The 22,625-nt window shown below is 51.3% G+C and overlaps 7 protein-coding genes across 7 annotated transcripts; 3 read left to right on the top strand and 4 right to left on the bottom strand.

Moving 5' to 3' along the window:
- Positions 1–248: 248 nt before the first annotated feature.
- Positions 249–998, top strand: PSV08DRAFT_279148 (uncharacterized protein; the record flags this gene model as incomplete). The annotated part of the gene is made up of 1 exon (XM_014219841.2): positions 249–998. A coding segment is annotated over exon 1 (548 nt), but the record flags the coding sequence as incomplete, so codon positions are not given.
- Positions 999–1,507: 509 nt separating this feature from the next.
- Positions 1,508–2,168, bottom strand: PSV08DRAFT_279130 (uncharacterized protein). The gene has a single exon (XM_066092544.1). It carries the CDS (start codon positions 1,761–1,763, stop codon positions 1,566–1,568), a length of 198 nt encoding a protein of 65 aa, XP_065949653.1. The 5' UTR covers positions 1,764–2,168; the 3' UTR covers positions 1,508–1,565.
- PSV08DRAFT_279123 (uncharacterized protein) lies at positions 1,508–3,375 on the bottom strand. Its single transcript, XM_014219842.2, has 6 exons — positions 3,191–3,375; positions 3,067–3,092; positions 2,894–2,916; positions 2,662–2,792; positions 2,368–2,564; positions 1,508–2,317 (listed from the first exon to the last, which is right to left on the bottom strand). The coding sequence occupies exons 1-6, from the start codon at positions 3,264–3,266 to the stop codon at positions 1,928–1,930; spliced, it is 843 nt and encodes a 280-aa protein (XP_014075317.1). The 5' UTR covers positions 3,267–3,375; the 3' UTR covers positions 1,508–1,927.
- A 6,242-nt stretch (positions 3,376–9,617) lies between these two features.
- Positions 9,618–11,773, top strand: PSV08DRAFT_408266 (general substrate transporter; the record flags this gene model as incomplete). Its single annotated transcript, XM_014219843.2, has 4 exons — positions 9,618–9,931; positions 10,004–10,245; positions 10,315–11,256; positions 11,338–11,773. 4 exons carry the CDS (start codon positions 9,618–9,620, stop codon positions 11,535–11,537), a joined length of 1,698 nt encoding a protein of 565 aa, XP_014075318.1. The 3' UTR covers positions 11,538–11,773.
- Positions 11,774–12,969: 1,196 nt separating this feature from the next.
- PSV08DRAFT_197984 (Hemimethylated DNA-binding protein YccV like-domain-containing protein) lies at positions 12,970–15,284 on the bottom strand. The gene is made up of 2 exons (XM_014219844.1): positions 13,512–15,284; positions 12,970–13,456 (listed from the first exon to the last, which is right to left on the bottom strand). The coding sequence occupies exons 1-2, from the start codon at positions 15,131–15,133 to the stop codon at positions 13,285–13,287; spliced, it is 1,794 nt and encodes a 597-aa protein (XP_014075319.1). The 5' UTR covers positions 15,134–15,284; the 3' UTR covers positions 12,970–13,284.
- Positions 15,285–15,918: 634 nt separating this feature from the next.
- PSV08DRAFT_32039 (CRAL-TRIO domain-containing protein) lies at positions 15,919–18,087 on the top strand. The gene is made up of 4 exons (XM_014219845.2): positions 15,919–16,215; positions 16,274–16,415; positions 16,469–16,834; positions 16,890–18,087. The coding sequence occupies exons 1-4, from the start codon at positions 16,043–16,045 to the stop codon at positions 17,901–17,903; spliced, it is 1,695 nt and encodes a 564-aa protein (XP_014075320.1). The 5' UTR covers positions 15,919–16,042; the 3' UTR covers positions 17,904–18,087.
- A 267-nt stretch (positions 18,088–18,354) lies between these two features.
- PSV08DRAFT_360320 (uncharacterized protein) lies at positions 18,355–22,421 on the bottom strand (the record flags this gene model as incomplete). The annotated part of the gene is made up of 2 exons (XM_014219846.2): positions 18,355–19,535; positions 19,586–22,421. The coding sequence occupies 2 exons, from the start codon at positions 22,419–22,421 to the stop codon at positions 18,415–18,417; spliced, it is 3,957 nt and encodes a 1,318-aa protein (XP_014075321.2). The 3' UTR covers positions 18,355–18,414.
- Positions 22,422–22,625: the final 204 nt, after the last annotated feature.

The raw sequence follows: 22,625 nt of genomic DNA, 5'->3' as shown, positions 1-22,625 counted from the left end.
TTCTTAAGTAAAAACACTGCCAAAATGTGGGGGCACGGAGGGATTCGCCTCGTGTTCGGCTCGCAAATGATCTCATGCGGGAACATTGAGGCTAATACGCCGAGCACATTGACCTCATTTCGTCCTCGATAGTGTGTATCCATGCGTCAACAGGGCCATGATGAGAGGGGGGCTTGGAGAATGAGGCTCTTTGCGTATATATAACCCGTCTGGCATGTCCGTCTTTTCGAAATCCATCACCCAGCTGACATCCACCTTCGCTACAACCTACTACTACAATATCATCATCATAATAATCTAATAATCATCAACCACCACCACCAGCAATCAACATGAAGTTCACCACCGCCGCCATCGCCACCAGCGTTGCTGCTCTTGCTGCCGCCAGCCCCCTCCAGACCCGTGCTGACGACACCCCTCTCTTCTGGACCTCGCAGCTCTTCGCCCTCGCCCCAGGCACCGACTTCGACGGCAAATACCTCCAAGCCGCCAGTGGCGGGCTGCTCATCGGCCTGAAGGACCAGGGCGCCTCGTGCGGCCCCGATCCGCGCAACTACGCAACCTTTGTCTTCGGCAACAACACGCTCTCGCTCTACACGGACAACCCGCCACAGAACTTCTACACCGCGCCGGGTGGCATGGGCCAGGGCAACATTCGCTACACCACGGGCGTCGAGCCCGCCCCGAGCAACACCCTCCGCGACGGCTTCTTCATCGACAACCACGGCACCCTCAATATCCAGTTCACCCCTACCGGCCCAGTTTACGGCCTCCAGGCTTGCCCCATGTACAAGGCCCCCGGCCAGTACTCCGTCTGGATGGATGAATTCGAGCACCCTGCCGGCCAGAACTGCACAAAGTTCCAGGCTCGCGTCTCTAATGACTTCAACCCGGAGAAGTGCCAATACACTGAGTAAAGAGCGAGATATGTACATTTTACTCTTGTGTTTTTTTTTGTTTTTCTGGCCTGAACAAAATAAAAAAAAAGTTTGTGCTTGAAAGCTAAAAAATGGGGTAAATGCATTTGATGGAAGCGTCCTTTGTACATATGTGGAGGCCGTAGGACACCTCTTTTTCTTCTTCTTTCTTGCTAGATATGATATGACAAAATGAATAGACATGGTACTTTCGTCAGTTGGTGGTTTTTTTTTCCAGAATACTGTTTGCTTGGTCTTCGTGATATTCACTTGATATGACAAGTGATGACTACTATCTCAACGAGACGTGTGTAGTATGAAGTTCAGTTGTTTGGATACCAAATGCTGTTTTGGAGAATCTGAGTGTTCCTAGAGAAGAAGAGCGCCGTTGTGCAAGTGCAAGTAGCAATTATATCAGCGGCGCAAGGCTGGCGACACAGACACAAGCGCTCTAGTAATCTTATCTTATCATATCAGGTGGCGTAGGTCAAGGTCACGGGGAACGCAACCTCAACGCGTGCATGCGAAAACAACACGTCTCCCCCCGTCCACATACTTGCTTCACATATAAAAGAGACTGCGCAATGTTTGAAGTGTGTAATGGGTTTTTTTCATTGCGTGCGACGATGAGCGTTACGTCGTAAGCGATTATCCTCTCGATGTGTACGCGCCATAAGAAGCGCGGCGCTGGTGAGAGTGAAAAAAAAAAGGAAAACAAAAAGACAGAAATGTGGTAAAACACAGACATGAAGCGCTGAGACTGAGACAAACGCGCCTGAAACGCCCCGCCAACATACTCGACATAAGAAGAGCGAGAGAGAGAAGGAACATCCAGCCCATTCCCATCCATATCCACCGGTACTAACGCTGTTGACCGCCCATAGAACCCAGAGACTGATTGCAAGACAAAAGGGAATCCGTGAAGAAGGTATAGTCTAGCATATGCTTCTATGCCAGACGACTGAAGCAGTTCAAAAGGAAAACAACATCAACAAAGACAAGAATCAGCCTCATGCCTTGGCAGCCTTTGGTGTGGCCTTCTTGGGGGTGGTCTTCTTCTTGGGGGTGGTGGCCTTCTTAGGCGCGGCAGCCTTCTTTGCGGCAGGCTCCTTCTTCTCTTCAGTTGCCTTCTTCTTTGGTGCGGCGGTCTTCTTTGCTGCCTTGGCCTTTGGCTCACCAGTGGGGGCCTTGCTCTTGGTGACACGGCCAGACTTGGTCTTGCCGAGAACGCGTGATACTTGCTCTTCGACAGCGGGCTTGGCGGAAGCTGTCTTGCGCGGCTTGCTGGCATTGGCCTTGGGTTTGGCAGCAGCAGCCTTGGTGGTAGTGGCGGCAGCCTTCTTTGGGCGGCTAGTTGCGGCCTTCTTCTTGGGAGCAGCCTTGGTAGCGGTCTCAGTCTCCTACAAATTATGTCAGCCTTGGTTATTGGAAACACGAGCATAATACATACGGTAGCGCTCTCCTCCTTGGTCTCGTCCTTGGGGGAGTCCTTGGCGGCCTTCTTGGTAGCAGGTGCCTTCTTCTTTTCGGCAGTCTTCTTCTCGGTCTTCTTCTCAGTGACCTTCTTCTCAGTCTTGGACTCAGACTTCTTGGTAGCAGCAGCAGGCTTGGCCTCCTTCTTAGCAAGCTTTACTGGTCCAGATGGGCCTGCGCGACGTGTCAGCAATGTCCAAGTTCATGGGTGATGAGCGACGCTAGGGAAACGCGTCACGGGTTAGGTTGTGGCGGAGGGAAAGGCACTCACCCTTGGGACGCGCAAAGTCACCCTTCTCCTCACCAGAGGAAATGGCGCGGTTGACGTGGCCCCTGAACGCAGCATCGCTCAGGTTGCCGAGCTTGTTGTTGGCTTGAATGTACTTTTGAATGGCTTGACGGCTGCAGGGAAACGTTAGTGAGGACTCTGACAGGCGCGTGTTGCGACAAAAGCACGACGCGGCGCGAAAGCAACAACATCAACATGAGACGGGTGTACTAACCTTGATCCATTACGTTCCTTAAGCTGTAGCGCGAAAAGAGCACGTCAGTAATCATGTTCATCAAGCTACAAAAGGTGAAAGAGGTGCGGTGTTGGGCCTTGCGCGGTGATGCGCTGGCGTCGCAATCCCTGGTGCGGGGGGAACTGGCAATGCGCCTGGGAGGATAGACTCACGTTGATGATTGCATCCTTTACCATGTCTACAATACAAAAGTCAGCATTTATCGGCGATCATGATGCAACACACGGCAGACGCATACAGGTTGCGCTGGTGCTGTGCTGGGGATATACAACATACCGATGTAGGAGCCATGTGCAGGGGCGGCAGAGGGGGCCTTTGCCTTGGGAGGGGTGGTGGTCTTCTTGGGAGGCATTGTGTGGATTAATTTGGATATGGTAGCAGATGCGTGACTGAAACTTGATATGGGCAGGACAAGACCAAGAGCAATGGAGAGGTTGTGGTGGTGTTGGGAGGTTTGCGATAGGGCAAAAGCGCGCGTGCAAGTGGGGGGCGGCCAATTTATAGGAATCTCAGCACCTGTGTGATCCAAATGCGCTCTTTTTCCCAACCCGCAAAAAGTGCGCTAGCACTCCCTCCCCTCCAGCAACCTAGAGCGCTTCAGGGTGATCTTGTCTCGTTTGTTTGCTCTCGTAGACTAATCCAGCACGCCAGTTGGGGCGCGTTGCGGTGCCCATGGAAGCGCACGCGTTGAACCCCTCCCGAATCCCTCGTTGCTCGTCCCTCTGTCCCTCTGTCCACCTGCCCCTACACCCATAAGCTTTTGCCTCGACCACACTTTTGCCCGCGTGCCCAAAGTCGAGCGCTTTTTGTTTTTCCATACGTGTGCCAACAGTCATCGACGTCAATTCTACTTTGAGCGTCTCTGCCTCAACATGGCCTCGAGTTTTCCCCAGCTAACCAATCCATCACGCACATGCAATGCTACAACATCTCGCCCGCCCACGTAGGAGCGCGTCTCCTAACCTGTCGCGCCTTTTCTCCGTCTAGTCGTCTATCTGTTTCTCACCCCGAACGTTCTCGGCCATCCAAAGTTTTGACTTTACGCTAGTCTTGATGGTGTTTGGGTATTCTACGTGCTGCGTTCCGCCTCCTTCCGTGGTGTTTCGCTTGTGCGCAAACATACTCCGATTGCCCTCCCCCAACATACTCGACATGAACGAAATTCTAACAAAAGCAAGGCTCATCTCACCAACTATCAGAAACTCTATTGTTGTGTATCTCTTTCCGTGTACAACCCCTCTGGCAATCGTGTCAAGTCGATGACGTGTCTCGTAATATGTATCAGGTGAGGGTGTGTCACGCGCCCCAGGAGGTAGCTCTACCCAGTGTCCTCTTCTCAGCACCCTCTTGATCCCAATCCCTCAATTCTTCCTGATCCCGAAGAGCGCTTCTCTGCTTATCTCTCTGTTATGTTTTTTCCTGCATAGTGGTAGCTATCTGCGTTGTCCAATAGTTACACCGAGTCGACACGTTGTCTTGCGATTGTTGGCGGGGTTGCGTGTTTGACACTCCTCAACAATTATTGGCAACGCTAGATGTACGACAACCAAAGGAATACCTACTCTTCTATCTGCGTTTCTTCCTGTGCTGCTTTTGCGTCAGATATGCTTGGATGTGTTGGGGTTATGAAGTAAAGCAAAATTGATTTTGTGCGCGCTGTTCACAAGAACGCCCCCCGTTCGAGTTTGCATTGGTACCGCGCTCATCATCACAGCTTTATCCATAATGATTATGCTGCGAACGTACAACTAAGATTGACCGTGGTATCAGATTGAACCGAAAAAACTAACTTTAAATGGTGCCTAGGCTTGGTGGATTCTCCAAAGGTTCTGCAGTATCGCGACGCTGTCAACACTCTCCACCCTAGCCATCGGCACCACTATCACTGCGCAACAACCGGCAACACTATCAACAAGAAAAGAACGAAACAAGGCCAGTAATTCTGTAGCCACTGATCAGCATCTAGAATTGTGAAAAGTAGTGTATCACGAAGACCTCTGTTTAGTTTGCAGCATTTCACTGTTCTGCAATCCTAACAGAAACTTTGGAAACTCACTCTTGAAGCACCTCTTCTCTACGACAATAAGTTGAGTTTACTTATAGTAAAACCCTTAGGAATATTTATCCCTTTATCATAGCACCTAACACCATCTGGCTTTTTCGGAAAGATTGATAAATTACGATGCAGTGCTGTAATTAGTTTGACTTTCTTTTCTCCAATAGAATGTCAGACTTAAGGACAGTCTATAGTTTTTAACCACATTCACTTCTCCCAGGAAGATAAACATCAAATTGTAGTATGCAATTCAAAGGTACGGGAAATAAGACATGTCGTTGATCATCGACTTACCTAGTCCAATTTGATAATGCCTCTAACCCTGTTAGAGGAATTCGGGAAATGGTTCCCTTTACATCCCTAGTACATTTCTGTATTTTGGCCGAAGCAAGTCAAATCAATTCATACGTTCTTGTTATAGCTGATTGTGGTAGTGTGAGAGAAGCAAATATTTTGCATGTTTGGAATTTTTGGCTCGCAAGAGTAAACACTATTGCAGAAAACATGTGAAGCTGTTGAGAATACTATCAGATGAGACTCAAATTCGACAGCGAGAAACATGTCAGAAAGACGTCACTGACACAAGTTGAGTCTTAGATTCGAAAAAAGTGTAATTACTGTGAAGTAAAACGGTAAATTATATCGTAACGTAAGAAGAGTGTCACAATAGACAGTTAGGATCACGTACAACTAGTACAATCGCAAAAAAGGTCTCTCAGGATTCACTATGTTCTCACAATTAGCAGACTGGGGATTACCCATAGGCTATATGCATCCATACGGTATTCCGAGTAAAGATAAGAACCATGGCTAGAAACCCGACACGTTCACCTCAGAGACGTGGGCTATTAATATTTGCTCCTTTTTGAAGAAGTTTGAAATTGTTGAGACAAGTTTTTAATACAGCCGAGTGGCAAAGTTTCCATCTGCGATAGGAGCGAGAAGTATCCGAGACATCGCTTTGGTGGAATAGAGACGCGCGGAAACTCGAACATGGCGATTGTTCCATTGAGTTCGAGATGTATGTGAATGGTGACTGACTCTGGTAGGATTGGTATTTACTGAGCCTAGAGGGCAATCCAAAGAATAGTGGGATCGCTGGGAGCACTCGAATTTGGTAAACCTAAAAGAGTTCGACGTAAGTTATCCTACCATGGCGAAAGTGATTCACATCACTTTGTGATGAAGCGTAAAAACAATGAATTTTCGAATCTTACTATATTGTGGGTTTCGCGCCTTCCTCTGTGTAGAGCTGAGTCATGTGAAAAGGGTCAAGAGGTCGTGCTTGCCGGCGTTGCGCAAGACCCTGACTGCCTTCTCACCCTAACTTGTTTTTTTCATCTCACTCACCTCCTTGTCTACTCCTCTTTGCTCGGCTTCACCACAAATGCCCTGATTTTCTTCCTGTTACCGGTTATACTCACCCGCTACTGATATACACGTAGAGACGGTCGTGCCTTTGCATTTGTCATCACTGCTTTGTTAGTGAATATCACATCTGCCGAATACGATAAGCCCGCCGTAACACAGCCCTAAGCGAAGAAAAGAACTTCCCCCCTCAGGATACATGAATGTGTTGGGGCAGTGCGGGCGGGAACAAGATGAAAAGCCGACCACTCTCGATGGCGGTAAAAAGTCTCACGACTCAGCTTGAGAAGAGAAGGCAGACCCGACTAAAGACTTTTTCTCCAACGGTGCCCAGTGCGCCGTTGATGAGCTGGTGAACACGAGACCGATCAATGTGGGTGTCACCGGTTGCACAACAACATGGGTGCAGTTGGTGTCTCAGCGTGGGGCTGCGCCCTGAACTAGTTGTTTTGGTCGACACCAAGAATCTGGATTCTGGAATCAATGGGGCAGTGGCAAGGATGGGTGCAACTAGCTGTGCTCTCGGTAGTTGTGCTACCGAGCATTCACTGCCGATATGGACAAGGCTGATTCATTATCAATGAAGGCCTATGTTAGTTTTGAGTCAGTGAAGCGCTCCTTTGCTGGCATGACGCATCCTCTTGACGAAAAAAAGTGGCAGTACTAAGCGCGTACTCCCGAGAATTACCCGCGCTAAGTAATACAACTTTTTTTTCGTCGAGGGGGTGGACGGAAGGTGGAGGTCCTCTCTGTGGGGTCCCCGAGGCGGAGAACAAATGACTGGGCCTTGTTCGAGACTTTGATCGTATCGGCATGTTGGTCATCATCTGTAAGTATTGAGAAGCAGATGCATCGGAGTGCTCAGCTCTGAGGCTGATACTGGACGAGTAGTGACTTCAGTGCTTGGCACAGATGCCGGACCGAGTTCTAATGATGCTCTCGCTCGGGTTGCACGCTGCAGGATAGAGCGACTATGTAGGCGCGGCCTACGGCTGTATGTAAGTACTTACGCGAGGCACACTCGGAGGGAAGTGCAGCGCGTGTGCATCATGATGACCAGAACGTTAGCCATCCGTAGCGCCATTTGCGGCTCTGGTGATTCGCGAGGCGTTTGCTAATGTCGTCCCGAGTTACTGTGTATTGGGTAACGCTGTTCGCATCGCAAGCATGTGCCGACGGAGCTTGAATCAGCGCCGAAGGGAACGTCAGACCAGCCAGCCAGCCAGCCTTGTTGTCTCAGGGCGCTAGGGGACCCTCTGCATCCATGCCTGTCTAGACGGTTGGCTAGAGCCCCGTGGAGAAAGGAACGCTTGCCCAAGGACCAAGGACGACATGTCGCCTCAGCCGACTACACACGCACATGCATGCCATGCAAAGTCGGGGTAGCCGTAGCCGTTGTAGTAGGCCTCTGGATCACCGTCGCTACCGTTACCGCTCTCCAGCGCACTCACGTGTATCACGCCAGGGGATTGGCATGCGCGCTTCGACATCCAGCCATTGCTCTATGCGCGCCTATACGGCCCAGCGCTCCGCCGCCCAGCACTCCAAGACATTACCGTTAAATTTTTAGCTTTGGATCTACCCTTGCTCGCCCATGGCCTGTCGGATTCGCGCAAACCTAGACGTGTCCGCGGGACCACGCACGGCAGATACAATAAAAAAGCCCTGACCTTGGTGGCTTGCAGCACCATCTCCTCCATCGTGGGGCAATTGTCACGAGGCGTTACAGAGGACTCTTGCTTTTGCGGGACGCCTTGGAGAGCGGGGTGCCACCCGAAACTCAGCTAGCGAGAGCTGCCAGTGACACGCATGTGAGAGCGCGGCCAGCCAAGTTTGCCTATTCGCTCGTTGTCGCTCCGGGTGGTGGGAGCAAGGTTCTCCAGATGCGCCGCACGGGTGTGGCTAGCAAAAGGGAATGGTGACAACAATAATATTAACGCCACCCGTGTCTGGGATCGCACAATCTGCTGCCTGAACAACGGCTGGGGTCGAGCAGCAGGGTAACTTTTCCGTCCCTATTTGCTAATCTTGATGTTTCCGGGTTTCGGCCCATCAGCAGTCAGATAGGCATGTGCTGCGTATGAGGCACACCACCTTTTCGGGACCGCCATCTTTATTGGCGACCTGTGGCCCGCCCTTGCTCCACCTCCCGTGACGGAGCCAATCCCTTTGTGCAAGCATATATGCTGCGAGATATGCTTGACCCACCCAGAGGTATGGCTTTCAAGGCGGGACACGCCTTGCACTCCCGACTCCATGCTATGGCGATGCACAACGGCTAGCTGCAATAAACACTAATAACGTTAGAATCGGCCCAGCACGATACCCCGGATCATCGTCGTTTTGACAAAGAATAACTGCATGATCAAGCGCCGGCGCCCAGTGGCGTTTATGTACCAGCAGATGCTGGCCATCAACAGGACAGAACTAAATTGGTATACACGGTCAGGTGTTGTTGGTGTTGTCAATGGGCAGTCAGCGTGATGCATCGAGAACCAGAGTCACCTCCAAGCCCCAGGCGCAACAAGACGTCTTGGCTGGGGAGGCGTCGGCTAGCGGCTGTGCATGTAGACGTTGTATCTCACTCATTCGCCGGAAGGATCCAAGCCCCGGGCTTCTGCAAGGATTTTCTGGGAAAAAGTCTGCAGGTCTCGCCCGCTAGTAGAAGGCCCCCATAGGTAGCTTGAGTGAGCTTGGCGCCCCAGGTTTCGACGCCCCCAAAGGCGCTTCGTGTCCCGGACCAACTGTTGTATCGCCTAATCGAGGCACACATGCGCCCATCTGCAACATATGGGTGGTACCGACAGCAATAGCTCATGGACTTGGGACGAAGAGAAGGCTACCCAAGCAAGACGGGCTGAGCTGACAGGTTAGATCAGCCGCGTGCCAGCCGTATGCGTATGTAGGTGCGGACATGGTCATCAGTATGTAGGGGGGGAATTTGGCCAACGGCCTATAGAGAAATAGCAGCAATCCTTCCAGAACTGTAAGATACGGAGCTGTAGCCCGGGCAGGCCTAGCGTGTTAATGTGCAATGTTACGGTAGAAAAGCCACACGGGCACCGTGCTGCAGTATCACGGCTACTTGACGTGCCATATTAAAAGCTTGGGAATCCCACCGCTGATCGCGTTTCACAGACGTCCCCAGCATCTCCTGCTTTTAGCGCTGTGCGGGACTCTTCTTTTTTTTCTTGTGTGTGCGTGTGTGAGCGAAGAGTTCTTATCAACCGTCTTCCGCCTGCTTCACTTTCTCCAAGCACAACAACAAGACTCGCAATCATGCCTGGAGGTGGAGTCGTCCCCGTCACCGGCACGGCTGATGTTAGCCGTGTCGAGGCTCCCGTCACTGTTCGCGCCTACCTCATTGTTGCTTTTGCAGCCTTTGGAGGTATCTTCTTCGGATATGACACTGGTTGGATGGGAGGTGTCCTGAACATGGACTACTTCATCAAGCAATACACTGGAGCAGAGTACCCCGATGTTGCCTTCCCCGGCCTCGCTCCTTTGGACCCTAAGATTACAGACTACCGCAAATCTACCTTTGTTATCGCTCCATGGCAACAATCTCTCGTCACTTCTATCCTGTCCGCTGGGTACGTGGTCAACCCCCCCAAGAATCATTTGCTTGTAATGATCAATTGAAGTAAAACTAACTGAACTAATAGTACTTTCTTCGGTGCTATTGCCGCTGGTGACATTGCCGACTTCATCGGACGTCGTGTTACTATCATTCTCGGTTGTGCCATCTTCATAGTTGGTGGTATCCTCGAGACTGCTTCCACTGGTCTTGGTGTCATGACTGCTGGTCGTCTCATTGCTGGTTTTGGTGTCGGTTTCATCTCCTCCATTGTCATTCTGTACATGTCCGAGATTGCCCCCAAGAAGGTCCGTGGTGCCATTGTTGCTGGTAAGTAAAGAGAGAAAAAAAAAGTCACCCTGTGGGTTCGTTACAATTTGTTAACACTTTTTGATTTAGGTTACCAATTCTGCATTACCATTGGTATCCTGCTCGCCAACTGTGTCGTCTATGCGACCCAGGAACGCCGTGATACCGGTTCTTACCGTATCCCGATTGCCGTCCAGTTCCTGTGGGCCATCATCCTCGCCGTCGGTCTTGCTCTTCTGCCCGAATCTCCCCGATTCTGGGTCAAGAAGGGAAAGCTTGACAAGGCCGCCAATGCTCTTGGTCGTGTCCGTGGTCAGCCCACCGACTCCGAGTACATTCAGGATGAACTTGCTGAGATCATTGCCAACCACGAGTACGAGATGTCTGTTGTTCCCCAGACCAGCTACCTTGGCTCCTGGATGGCCTGCTTCGAGGGCAAGATTGCCAAGCCTTCGTCCAACGCCCGCCGTACTACTCTCGGTATCTTCATGCAAGCCATGCAACAGCTGACTGGTATCAACTTCATCTTCTACTTTGGACCCGTTTTCTTCCAGCAGCTCGGTTCCATCGACAACCCCTTCTTGATCTCTCTCGTCACCACGCTTGTCAACGTGCTCTCGACCCCAGCCTCGTTCGTCATGGTTGAGAAGATTGGACGTCGCCCTCTTCTCATCTTCGGTGCCGGAGGCATGGTTGTCATGCAATTCATCGTCGGCGCCGTCGGTGCCACTGCCGGAAAGAACACTGCCGACCACCCTGCCAACCCCAACGCTACCCGCGCCATGATTGCCTTCATCTGCTTGAACATTTCCGTCTTCGCCACCACTTGGGGTCCCTGTGCCTGGATCGTCATTGGTGAAATCTTCCCTCTCACCATCCGATCTCGCGGTGTTGGTCTCTCCACTGCCAGCAACTGGTTCTGGAACTGCATCATCGGTATCATTACTCCCTACCTTGTTGCCGACCGTGAGGACTCTGCTCGTCTTGGATCCAACGTCTTCTTCCTATGGGGTTCTCTCTGCTGCATTTCCTGTAAGTCTTTTCTCTCTCTCTCTCTCTCTCTCTCTCTCTCCCGACTGCTTTTCAACGGAACGTCTGCTAATGTGTAAACAGTCCTCTTCGCCTACTTCTTCGTTCCCGAGACCAAGGGTCTTACTCTCGAGCAGGTCGACAAGATGTTGGAGGAGAGCACTCCTCGCACTTCCCGCAAGTGGAAGCCACACAGCACTTTCGCTGCTGAGATGAACCTCGCCGAGAAGCACATTGAGATCCCTGTCGAGAACGTTACCACTAAGCAGGAGACCTCTGTTTAAGTACATGTCTCTTGCACACCCTCGAACGGGGAAACAAGGAGTACATGGTATATGGAAATACATAGGTTCATATGTTGGAATGATGACCGTTTGGCGGATGATCAGTTAATGTTTGGGAAGCTATGATGACAATTCGTCTATTGCATTGATTGCAAGCGATGATGCGCTTCTTTATAACTTCAATAATGGAATTTTACTATACCCAGAGTCTCAGTTATTACTGGTCTCTATTGCGATTCTATCTCCCTATGTTCTACAACGAACTGTGCCTTTGTTCATGCTGTTGATTGACTTTGACCTTTTCTTTCTCATATCGCGTCTCCCCCCCCCTCCTTTTCTGCATGAAACATGGCAAAAGAAACATGGCCCTCTCGCCCTTTCGCTCCCCTTTCCTAACAAACAAGGTCCATCCTTCCCTCCCGATCCCAGCCACCTGGACTTCCCCCCCCTTCCCTCATGACCCTCTCACACACACCCCCATAGACGCACGCACATGCACAACACACACACCAACCGCCCAGCCTCGCCCACACCACCCCCTCCATCACGCGCACACACCCAACTCTCAGCCCCCAGACCCCCCTCCCCCCCTAGCCAAACCCCGCATTTTTCCCCCATAACAATCCGCTCCTACTACGCACTAGTACTAGTTAACCTTTCCCTCAATTCACATCTGGCCTAGTTTCGTACATGATCTAAGCTAACATGTGTTATTACATATTTTGGTGTACATACTACTGTTTTTTTTCTTCTCCCTTTCTTTCCTCTTTGCGCGCTTCTGGCACCACTAATTACGGGCGGGCTAGTTGCGGTGGGGTATCGGAGGGGGGGACGTGTCTAGGCCTTGCGTGTGCTAAGACTGGGGATCGCGTTTTTTTCTTTTGCTTTTCTTGCTTTTTTTCGGTACCGTGTTTTCTATTGGGGGGAGGCTCCGGTGCGGCTGGGTGTGGGGTGGGGTTTGGTGATCAAGGGGTGTGATTGGTTGGTTTGGGTTAGATGAATGGTGATGTTTGGGTTGGCGGGTATCGGTTGGTGTAGGGCAGGTAAGTAGGGGAGCTGAAAGGTGAGTCTTTATGCAGGGCTTGGGGCAGGAGCTCGAGATTGAAGTCGAGATCGAGTCTGGAACGATGGGGAGACAGATCGAGATGTGTAACATTTGGTGTCGTTTTCTTTTCAGCTGAGAATACTAGCGATGCGTTGCCTTAGTGTCTTGTACTACTGGATTTTTAAATATGAGGTCAGAGGTGCATTCGGTACGTCAAAGGTCAAGGTCGGATGTGCTTTAGTCTTCCTTTTATGCAAATCTTTTTTAGGAGTTCTCTCATGAGTAGAGTGATAATGGACATTTGGGCAAGATTGGGAACTCGGGTATTTACCACGTTGCTAGCTGGATCACTGTTACATTCGCAACTGCTTGTTTCATATCGCTTTTGTTCAAGAACGGATAAGCATTGCTTTTTCGGGATATTTGTTCTCAGTTTCATCTTCTAGACGAAAACCATCGCATTCCTTTTCGTTTACTGTGTCTCAGGATGAACAATAAAATACATGGTATTTATAGCAAGAAACAAGAAGTAACCCAAATTGCAAAATGCCGTTTCTTTGAGGGGAGTATCGAAATTAAAAGGACGTATAACACATAATCAAAATAATCTTACAGCATCAATCTTGGTCGGAATGTTAGGTTTAGTAGGTTCACCAATCCAAGCTAATAGTACACAAAGACAGACTCCAGACTCTGGCTTTTCTAGTCGTGAGGATATTCATCACGCACGTTACTTACAAAGCAGTGGTGCTCGTCATCCCAGCGCTTGAAGTGTCGTCCAGCGAGCTTCAGCAATGCTTCTGAAGGATATGTGTCTTCACTGACGGGTTGAATGTTCTCAGCGGCAACGTAGCGAACTGACTTGTCGCAGACACTACATCTTGGTCAGCAGAGTTTCCAAAAACAAAAAGAAGCCGAGCCAGTCTTACAGGACGTGATAGAAGGCCTGATTCCTGCCATTTGGTAGGGAATCAACGCGCGTGTTCTGAATCCAGTCTTCGTTTGCGTCACACACCACATCCCACCCGGTAATGACGCCCTCGTAACCATACCGCTTGTGTTGAAACAGCTGGCCGACTTTGAAGGAAACGTTCCGCGTACGTTCAGAACGGATGGTCCTAGGTTTACGTATGGCATCCACTTGATGCATGTTCTGCACAAAGGACAACAACCGGTGCCCTTCGAGTTGATTGTAGAACATGGGGATAACGTAGCGCGATAGCAGGGTGACATCCCACGGGTAATGCATCTGGAAGTGCTCGAGCAGATAAGGCAGGTACTGGCGGCGCCGGATGGTGGTGTGTCCTATATTGGAGGTGTCATCATTTGGACCGAGGAGCAACATAGCCCATATGGTTGCGTAAAAGGCATTGTCCATGTCGGGATTGGCGTTTATCCATGACGCTTGCACACTACCCATTCCAGCTTCGGTTTCGCGAATCATTTGCACAGAGTTCATGATGTTGCGTGCTGTACGCAGAACCATTTCTCTTGTGTTAGTATCGCTCAGGAAACTTTGATGTTCGCTACTCGGGACACCCATGTTCCGTAGTGTGCGCTGCAAGTCGCCCTGTCGCACTTCTGAGGTGGAGCGGAAAGGATCCAGGTACATGTATTCGCGTTCACTGGAGCTGGTAGGCTTATACTTTCCATTAAGATCATAGTTCTTGGGTGCGTACACAAGAGTGTAGACATGAAAGAGGAAGCCACAGGGCCGGGCATCGAGGCCAACGCGTCGAGCTATCGCACAGTATATCGCTACGGAGATCAGAGGAAGTGACTCATGAGCAGCCGAGCGCAGTACCAGTCCGATGAACGAGTTCCGCAACGCACGGTATGAAGCATCGGGAACACCGTTGAAGCCGCGATCGCGAAGGAACGAAGCTAGGGTATAAGCCTTGTCTCGTGGACTCCAGTCACGGAAGTTTGGGTATTCTTGCAGCAGCCCGTCAGCCAGTTCGCCGATGTCGTTTGCGACGACATCAACATCAACCTCTTCACCAACTCTGGCAAACACATCGTATGCGCCTAGAGCTCTCTCGATGGGCACGTCATTTCCATGTTGCAAACTAGTCCATACCTTGATGGCGACTTCACGATGTATGCGCTCGAGAACGGCATTCGCATAGTATCTTCTTGCCAGCACATCTTCGGCATCGTCTGGACAGGCGCATTCTTTGAGCAGTGTCTCTTTTGCGTCGTATCCATAGTCTGCAATGTCGTTGATGCAGCGTATGCGCCCGTGCTGGGTGGCGATGATGTGATTGAGCAGCTCTTTTGTACGGCGGTTAATTGTGTGTTTGGTCATGTACAAGGCGCGCCAGTCTACGTCGGACAAGGGCGCGGCAAACTTTGCGGCGATGTTGTGGCGAGAATCCCACGTTTTGAACTGCGTCTTGCAGAGGTGACGCCAGATGATGGGCGCATCGGTTGTGAGTCGCTTGATGAGCTTGTTCGTCTGCGATACTGCTACGAGAGAGTGAGGATCCAGATTCAGGAATATGGCCTCGAGAATCTCCGTCGGCAGATTAGTGAAGCAGGCAGGCGCCATGATGAGCCGCGGGGTAAATCAAGGCTGCACAGGCGCGCAGGTAGAGAGGACTATGGAGGCGTAGGAGATGAGGATCTAGCGGCCATGCGATGTTAGTGACGGGCTTGAGGCGACGGCGGCAAGTCGTGATCAAGTCTTTGGCGCCGGATTGCGTCAATGTTGAGGCATGGCTGGGGCGGCGACGATGATCGCATCGCATACAGAGTTCGCTTATCGCTTATCAACCAGCCTCGGCAGCCATGTTGCGATACTGCACCTCAACATTCCAGCATTCCATCCGTTCCACGGTACAGAGTATGGATGTCGGCCGTGTGTGGACTTGGTAGTATATGTGTCTATGTTAAGACACGTGTTTCGTGCGGAGACGGCGGCGGAGACGGAAATAGCGCCATACTTACATCCGCACCCTGTCTGACATCCGAGCCCTGACATGCGCAGGCTAACTCGTTCGGTGCGATGAACAATCAAATCTCTTGATCATGGTTGCTGACAGGCGAATGATCAGTGGTCCAAACCAGTTGGGCCTGGCTGGATTCGTACCCAAGGGAAATCCCCGCGCCTGCAAGACAACTTTGCGAACAATGCTGCCGACGCACGACCCGGACACGGCTGGCATACTTTCCAGCACAAGCACAACGACTCGCCGTGTTCGCAGTAGCAAACGGCACAGAGTCGTCCACGTTTGGTCCGGCACGGCCGCGTGATGGGTTCCGATTGCCGCGTTCCGAGAGGCCCGACCGATGTACTATGTACCGTAGCCACAGTTGATGTCACTGCTTTTGACGCACCGCCGCACTGCATTAAACAACATGACGCCCTAGAAGCGCGCATCTCATCTTACTGCTCCCCTCTTCCCCTCCTGAATCCCTTGTATTCCTCTAGTTTCACCCTGCTTTTTCATCCCTCACCATGGCCGACCTAAGCAGAGTTGAGTCGATGCAATACCCTGCCGGCCATTTGTCCCATCTTTCAGAGCATCAACAGGCCCAGCTTGTCGAGTTCAAGGCCATCTGCGAAAAGGCCGGCTACTACACGCCTGCAGTCGGGCAGAAACATGCAAGCCACGACGACGGGACTTTACTGTGCGTGCAAAACTCTAGTACATCGCGACAAGACTAGTGGGGCGCTGACCAGGAACAGGCGCTATTTGCGCGCACGTCGTTTTGTTCCCCAAGAAGCCTTCAAGCAGTTCAAGGACACTGAAGATTGGCGTAAGGAGAACAAGCTGAGCGAGATATTCAACACCATTGACGTCGAGGAGTACGAGCAGACACGTCGTCTGGTACCGATTCCCTGACCCACCTTGTGCTCATTCTCTCTGACAAGCTCACCCAGTATCCGCAATGGCTTGGCCGACGTGACAAGCGCGGCATTCCCCTCTTCCTCTTCGAAGTCGCCCCGCTCAACTCCAAGAATATCTCTGCATACGAAAAGCAACTCGCAAAGTCAAAGTTCACCCTTCCCAACGTTCCAACCAAGAATCTCCGCCTCTTCGCCCTCTATGAATCCCTCACAAGGTTCTACTCGCCATTGTGTTCCATGGTGCCTCGCGCCTACCCAGAGACCCCTATTTCGCAGAGTAATAACATTGTGGATATCAGCAATGTTGGTCTGAAGCAGTTTTGGAATCTCAAGGGACACATGCAGGACGCTTCCGTCCTGGCCACAGCACATTACCCAGAGACGCTCGACAGGATATTTGTATGTTTACACCAATTCACATCTGTTCATTCCAGCAAGACTGACAGGCTTTTAGATTGTCGGCGCGCCTAGCTTCTTCCCCACCGTCTGGGGCTGGGTCAAGCGATGGTTTGATCCCATTACGGTGTCCAAAATCTTCATCCTCTCCCCGTCGAATGTATACTCCACACTATCTCAGTATATCGACCACGAAAATATTCCCAAGAAGTACGGCGGCGGCCTTGACTTTGAGTGGGGTCAATTGCCCAACCTGGAACCGACCATTGAGGCGCAGATGAAGTGGGAGAAGCCAAACATACAAAATGGACGTAAGACATTCCCAATTGGACCACTCAAGTGGGAAGATGGAAAAGACGGATCAATGGAGGCTTGGGGCATCGGCACCGAGGGCGGCGCACAGAGACACGAGCTCATCTTCACCATCCCTAACCCCGTGGGCTACAGACAAGGCGATGTGATTCCACCTACACCCATAGCCGAGATTGGAGATCCCCTAACAACAACGGGGACAGCCACGCACCCCCCAGATAGCGATGTGCCAGACGTAGACACCCCACCTTCAGAACCCGAAAGCCCAACCACGGCCACTGCCACTGCACCCGCCACCACAACCCTGCCCATCCGCTCCGGCACCTCAGAACCTCGCTTCGAGCAACAAAGCCATACGCACGCCTCAGGACAATTGGCAGAGGGCACCCCCGATGCCGCAACTATCGACCACGGCAACGGCGACAAGAGCGTCAGCGTCGAAACCCGCACAATTGGCCAGGCTCCCAAAGAGGTACCCCTCCCCGATCCACAACAACCCGCTGCTCCCAGCTACCTAGACCAAGCTAAATCCGCCGCTGCATCAGCCTCCGCCGTAGTCACTTCCACCGCCACTTCGGCTGCCGAAGCCGTAGCAAGCGTCGTTAACGGCAAGGACCACGATAAGCCTGTGGAGCCGGCCCGAGAAAAGACTCCCGAGGAAAAAGAAATCGATCGACAGATTGATGCTACGAGCAACAAGGATGTAGAGGCTTTCTTGAGGGATCAGACCGCAAGTCGGAGTCAGGTTGTTAGCTCCTAGTACAACGACCACTACTGCTATTATTGAAATGAGATTTTGGGGGTGCAGAGCGTTTTTTGCAATACAAGGGGGTGAGCGAATTAGATAAAGGAATGGAGGAAATTGTAGTGATACCACCGACTTTTTTTTTACACCCTAGGAATTCTCAATTCACAATGCTCTACACCTACAAACAAAAAACACGTCTTCTTTAATCTTCTGTGCCATTTGATTTGATCTTTTGCAAAAAAAACAAAACAACACTGATTCTTGGTATTAACGAGCTAGTTACCCCTTTTTTGGTCTAGGCCAAAAACCACGTGGTTCTTCCAACATCAGCAATACGTCTTTCACTCACAAGTACTCTCAGTTAATCAATCAGTCAGACATATGAAAAAAAAGAGACAAGACGCTTCTACACGAAAAGAGGCTAAAAAGCTTTCCAACGCCCGTAAATGCAAAAAAAAAAATTCATTCCCATTCCCATCTCTCCCCCCAACCAACCCATTCATGCCTTTTCACTTGGACTTCTTCAATACGTCAACATCTTCTGTCCCCCACTCTTCCCATCCACGCCCTCTCCCGGCCTTGCAAAACTACACCAGCGATCCTTGATCGAAACCACCTCATACGTACCCTCTTCCTGAACAGGGATACTCATTGTCATTTCGTGGCTAACTTCCGTCCGAATCTCCAACACCTTGCTCTTTCGTCCCTTGTTGGCATTGGTGCTACGGGTATATGTAAATTCAAAGGGTGGGGTGCCCCAGAACTGAAATTCAAGATCGGTGCCGCCGCCCTCGTGGATGTCGACTTCGGTGACTTGGCCGCCCGAGAGGCGCACAGAGGGGATGGGGTGGATCGTCTTGGTGAGGTCCAGACTGGCCATGCATTCTGACGCCGAGTCGCGGAGACCAGTGATGGTGAAGGTGCCGGGGAGTTCGGCCAGACGGCGGAAGGTGGTGCCTGGGTTGGACGCCTTGCGCTCTTGCTTCTCGAACGTGTAGAAGACTGTAAAGGGGGATTGGCCGCCAAGCGCGAAAGAGAGGCGCTCGCCGACACAGAAGTCCTGGCGGTCTTCCAGAGGTGTGGCAGTTGGAGCATCGTGCACGCTGATCTGGACACGAGGACCGCCTGGTGGGGGCTTGAGCGTACATCCGCGCGAGTCGCGAACCTTGCGAATGGAGATGGATGAGTGGCCTAGGTGCATCTTGCGGTGCTCAATCTTGAGATCGTACTTGTTCGTAGGAATGTTCTTGTGAATGCTGATCTCCGGTTTGGGTGTACCTTGATGCTTGATTTCAACCTCGAGGTAGAAAGGTGCAATGCCCTCCAAAGTGATGGGAATGACCTCTTCTCCCTCTGACTCCCGAGAGCAGTAACTGTACGTCTTTCCAGGCTTATCAAAGCGCGCACTCGGTCGTGAGTGGACAGTTTGCTGGATAGTGACGGGCGAGAAATGCTTCTTCGAATGGTCATAGCGAGAGTCGGCAAGTTTCAAGAAAGTGTACTCGTAAGTACCAGCCTTGGAGGTTTCCGATCGTATAGAAGCGAAGCCACCTGCAGTGTGAAGATCCTTTTCACTAACTGAGGCTGTCTTGCCCTTCTTGTCCTTGTACTCCTGTCGGTAAGAAATGTCAAAAGGAGGATTACCTGTTATATAGTCAGTATGATGAAAGTCAATGGTAGGACAGAGCACTCACCAGTCAGGGAGACATCAAATGCATCCTCATCGCCTTCACAAACAGGCTCTTTGATGTACTTGCTTCCATCAAGAACAGCGCTCTTTTCGGGAACGCTGAGCGAGGGTCGAGCCACCCAAGAAACGTGAAATTGATCCGCCGTCTCATCGATCAGACCTGGACAGATAGAGTCCCGGACTGAAATAAGTTGATATGTACCGTCTGTCTTGACATCAAGCCACGAGTTGGGGTTCTGGAAAGACTCTCGTTTGACTTCTTTGGTCTTCAAGTTCTCGTACTTGAGCGACCAAGGACCGTTTCCGGTAAAGCGAAGCGGTAGTCCAACCTGTCGGCTTTCCAGTGCCAGTACCGACTGCTTGCCCTCAATGTGGCCGAAGTAAGCCTTGGGGCGTTCGTGTCGTACATTAACCCTAGCTTCTTCCTTAAGAACTTCTTTGCACTTGGCTTTATCGGTAACGCTGGTCAATGCCACAACATACTCTCCACCACTGCTAAGCTTGTCGGTTCGAATAGTGTAGTGTGCGTTTTCGGTTTCGATAGAGCGCCTTGTGCGCTTGCCGTTATGGACAATCTCGTATTCCAGTTTCCAGGGTGCCTCTCCAACGAAGCCAACATCGAACTCCGCGATATCATCGATACAAGCCTGCTTGGGCCTTCTACTCTCAATAAAGTGTGCTTGTGCAGATGGCTTCACGTCTTGCTGAAGTCTAATGTTGTTGAGGGGCCTCTCCGGGTACACAGAGTCGCTAATCGTCTTAAAAATGTATTCGTAGTGACCAGCATCTTGTGGGGTGAGATCGATTGTGCTGCGAAGACTGGCAATCTGCAGAGGTGTCTTTCTGATCTCTCTTCCATTATCCTTCTTTTCGTAGTAGGTGAGTGTGAAAGGTGGGCTTCCCACGAAATCGAGACCAACACGAAGACCAATTGGGTTACCAGCGCACTTGTCGATAATGTCTTCACTGTCCAATGTCATGTCCGGCTCAGGTGGGTTTTGGAGCAGACACGAGGTAGGCTCAAAGACTTCACCATCGCAGAACTCGGATGCTACAGACTTGATTGTGTATAGACCTGCTGCTGAGATGGTGGGTTGCTCTCCCTTTCGCATGACTTGCTTTTGCAGAACAGCATCTGGGCTATGATAGCCATCTGCGATGATGTTCTCCTGAGGCGTGAAGAGATACTCGACCGTGTGCACAGTGTCAATGGGGTTCTTTCCAGTAGAAGCGTAATGGACAGGCAGGCGGGCGGCGTTGCCTTTGGGCACGCGGAGAGGATTTTGTGGACTACATCCCTTGAGAAAAGCCGTAGGTCGCTCGTGAACCTCAAACATTTGACGGATGCCTGCAACTTTGGGTTTCGGTCTATCCTCGTCGTCGACGTTCACGTAGCTGACAAAGTTGCCCAATCCATCCTGTACCTCTTCAATTTCATACTCCCACGAACCGCTGTTCGTGAGGGTTTCGTTCAAGGGCACCAGAACCTTCTGCGAGCGAGCCCAGGAAATGTCTTCGCGTCCGTTCTTTACCAATGCTTGTGATGTGTGCCTGGACAGAGGCGAAATGACATCCTCTGGCTGCAAATTTTGAAACTGGGATCCACCCCGAGGCTTTCCATTTACGGTCAGGCGGTACTTGACGCTAAGCGGCGGAGTGCCCTCGACTTCCAGCGAAACGTTGGATAGATCACTTCGGCATCTGTTGTTACCAGTCGGTTTGACTCGAGCTTGCGGGCAGGTCGTTACTACAGCGTTGGTTGAGCGCGGTCGCACCTGGAGCTTCGACTGATCTGTAACCTTCTTCAGAAGATATACACCTGGCTTCTTGATGGTGTAGGTCAACGTGAGCGGGTCGTCGGGGTTGGCGTTCTTGACCGCCTTTCTTGCCTTCTTCATCATTCCCTTCAGCTCGCTCTTTTTGACTGTGATGGTCTCGTTCATGTTGGTGTCGATGTCAATGCGCAAGAGTTCCATCTCGTGAGGCTCGGTCTGGTTGATCCTGATGGGAATGTCGAGTTGAGAGATGGTTGAGCTGAGACAGAAAGACTGCCTTTCCGGGTTCAGGATGGCAGATCCCTCGGGCAAGATGTTGACAATCTGCTTTCCGAGAATTAGGGATGCATTATGTATGATTGCGCCAGGCTTGACGCTCCGTTCGCTGATGGCCAGTTCGCTATCCCACAGGAAACCAATCAATCCCATAAACCAAGCTTGTACGGGTATACCAATTCTGAACATGAGCATGACGTCGATTCCGGCATGCATTACGAATAAGAGAAAAGCAGCGCCATTGCCCCATTCCAGCCAGGGAATCTCGAGCAGCGGTACGCCGAACATGAACAGCACGTCAAAGAAGCACCATTTCAGACACAGCCACAGCGACTCGTCGTCCTCGAGCGCTAAGGTATAGAAGTCATATGTCCGGTATGCCCATAGGGCAATATAGACTGCGAAGACATAAAAGCGCTGCTGGGCGGGATCGAGAATGTCCGAGGGTATGAGGGGCCCTGAGGTCGGCTGCGGAGGGGCTTTTGGGAGATCGGGAAGCGGCGATCGAATGTTTGGCCGCGGGGAAGATGCTTCTGGGCTTTGCAGGCCGGGAGACCTGTTGGCGTTGGCGTTGTTGTGTGGTGTCTGTGGGAAGCCACCTACGCCTCGCCGGGCTGGTGTGCCGTTCATCGCACCAGGAGTAGAGTCTTGACCAATGTCGTGTTCATGGGCCGGAAAATGCGACGGCGGAGATGGAATCAGCCGGTGTTCTTTGCGGAGTTGGGGTGCTTGTCGACGGTTCCTCTCCCTGGGCGACGTGAGACTGGCAAACAAAACATTTACTGACATCTACGCGACAGGCGCGACAAGGATGATGCGAACTGCGCTGTCCTGGCCAGCCAATCAGAGCTGCGCAACCCCGAGCTGTCGGTCACGTGCCATCTACCTAGCATCACCATTGCCTATCTGCTCTTGCTGCGCTACTCCACATTCATCATCTAGCGGTACATTCATCGCTTCTTATTGTCGTAATACGCTGCAAGTTGCCGAGTT

Source organism: Bipolaris maydis, assembly GCF_028858645.1.
Source record: "Bipolaris maydis strain C4 unplaced genomic scaffold PSV08scaffold_3, whole genome shotgun sequence".
NCBI classification, from domain to species: Eukaryota; Fungi; Ascomycota; class Dothideomycetes; order Pleosporales; family Pleosporaceae; genus Bipolaris; species Bipolaris maydis.
Note: the sequence above shows the minus strand (reverse complement) of the source record. Positions and strands in the feature narration are given on the sequence as shown.

Coding starts and splice junctions, on each gene's coding strand:
- PSV08DRAFT_279130 (XM_066092544.1), bottom strand. CDS start 1,763: ATGGGAATGGGCTGGATGTTCCTTCTCTCTCTCGCTCTTCTTATGTCG.
- PSV08DRAFT_279123 (XM_014219842.2), bottom strand. CDS start 3,266: ATGCCTCCCAAGAAGACCACCACCCCTCCCAAGGCAAAGGCCCCCTCT. Junction 2,565..2,661: donor TGACTTTGCGCGTCCCAAGG/GTGAGTGCCTTT, acceptor CACGTCGCGCAG/GCCCATCTGGACCAGTAAAG. Junction 2,318..2,367: donor CCAAGGAGGAGAGCGCTACC/GTATGTATTATG, acceptor CATAATTTGTAG/GAGACTGAGACCGCTACCAA.
- PSV08DRAFT_197984 (XM_014219844.1), bottom strand. CDS start 15,133: ATGGCGCCTGCCTGCTTCACTAATCTGCCGACGGAGATTCTCGAGGCC. Junction 13,457..13,511: donor CAGGCCTTCTATCACGTCCT/GTAAGACTGGCT, acceptor ACCAAGATGTAG/TGTCTGCGACAAGTCAGTTC.
- PSV08DRAFT_32039 (XM_014219845.2), top strand. CDS start 16,043: ATGGCCGACCTAAGCAGAGTTGAGTCGATGCAATACCCTGCCGGCCAT. Junction 16,216..16,273: donor CACGACGACGGGACTTTACT/GTGCGTGCAAAA, acceptor GACCAGGAACAG/GCGCTATTTGCGCGCACGTC. Junction 16,416..16,468: donor ACGAGCAGACACGTCGTCTG/GTACCGATTCCC, acceptor AAGCTCACCCAG/TATCCGCAATGGCTTGGCCG.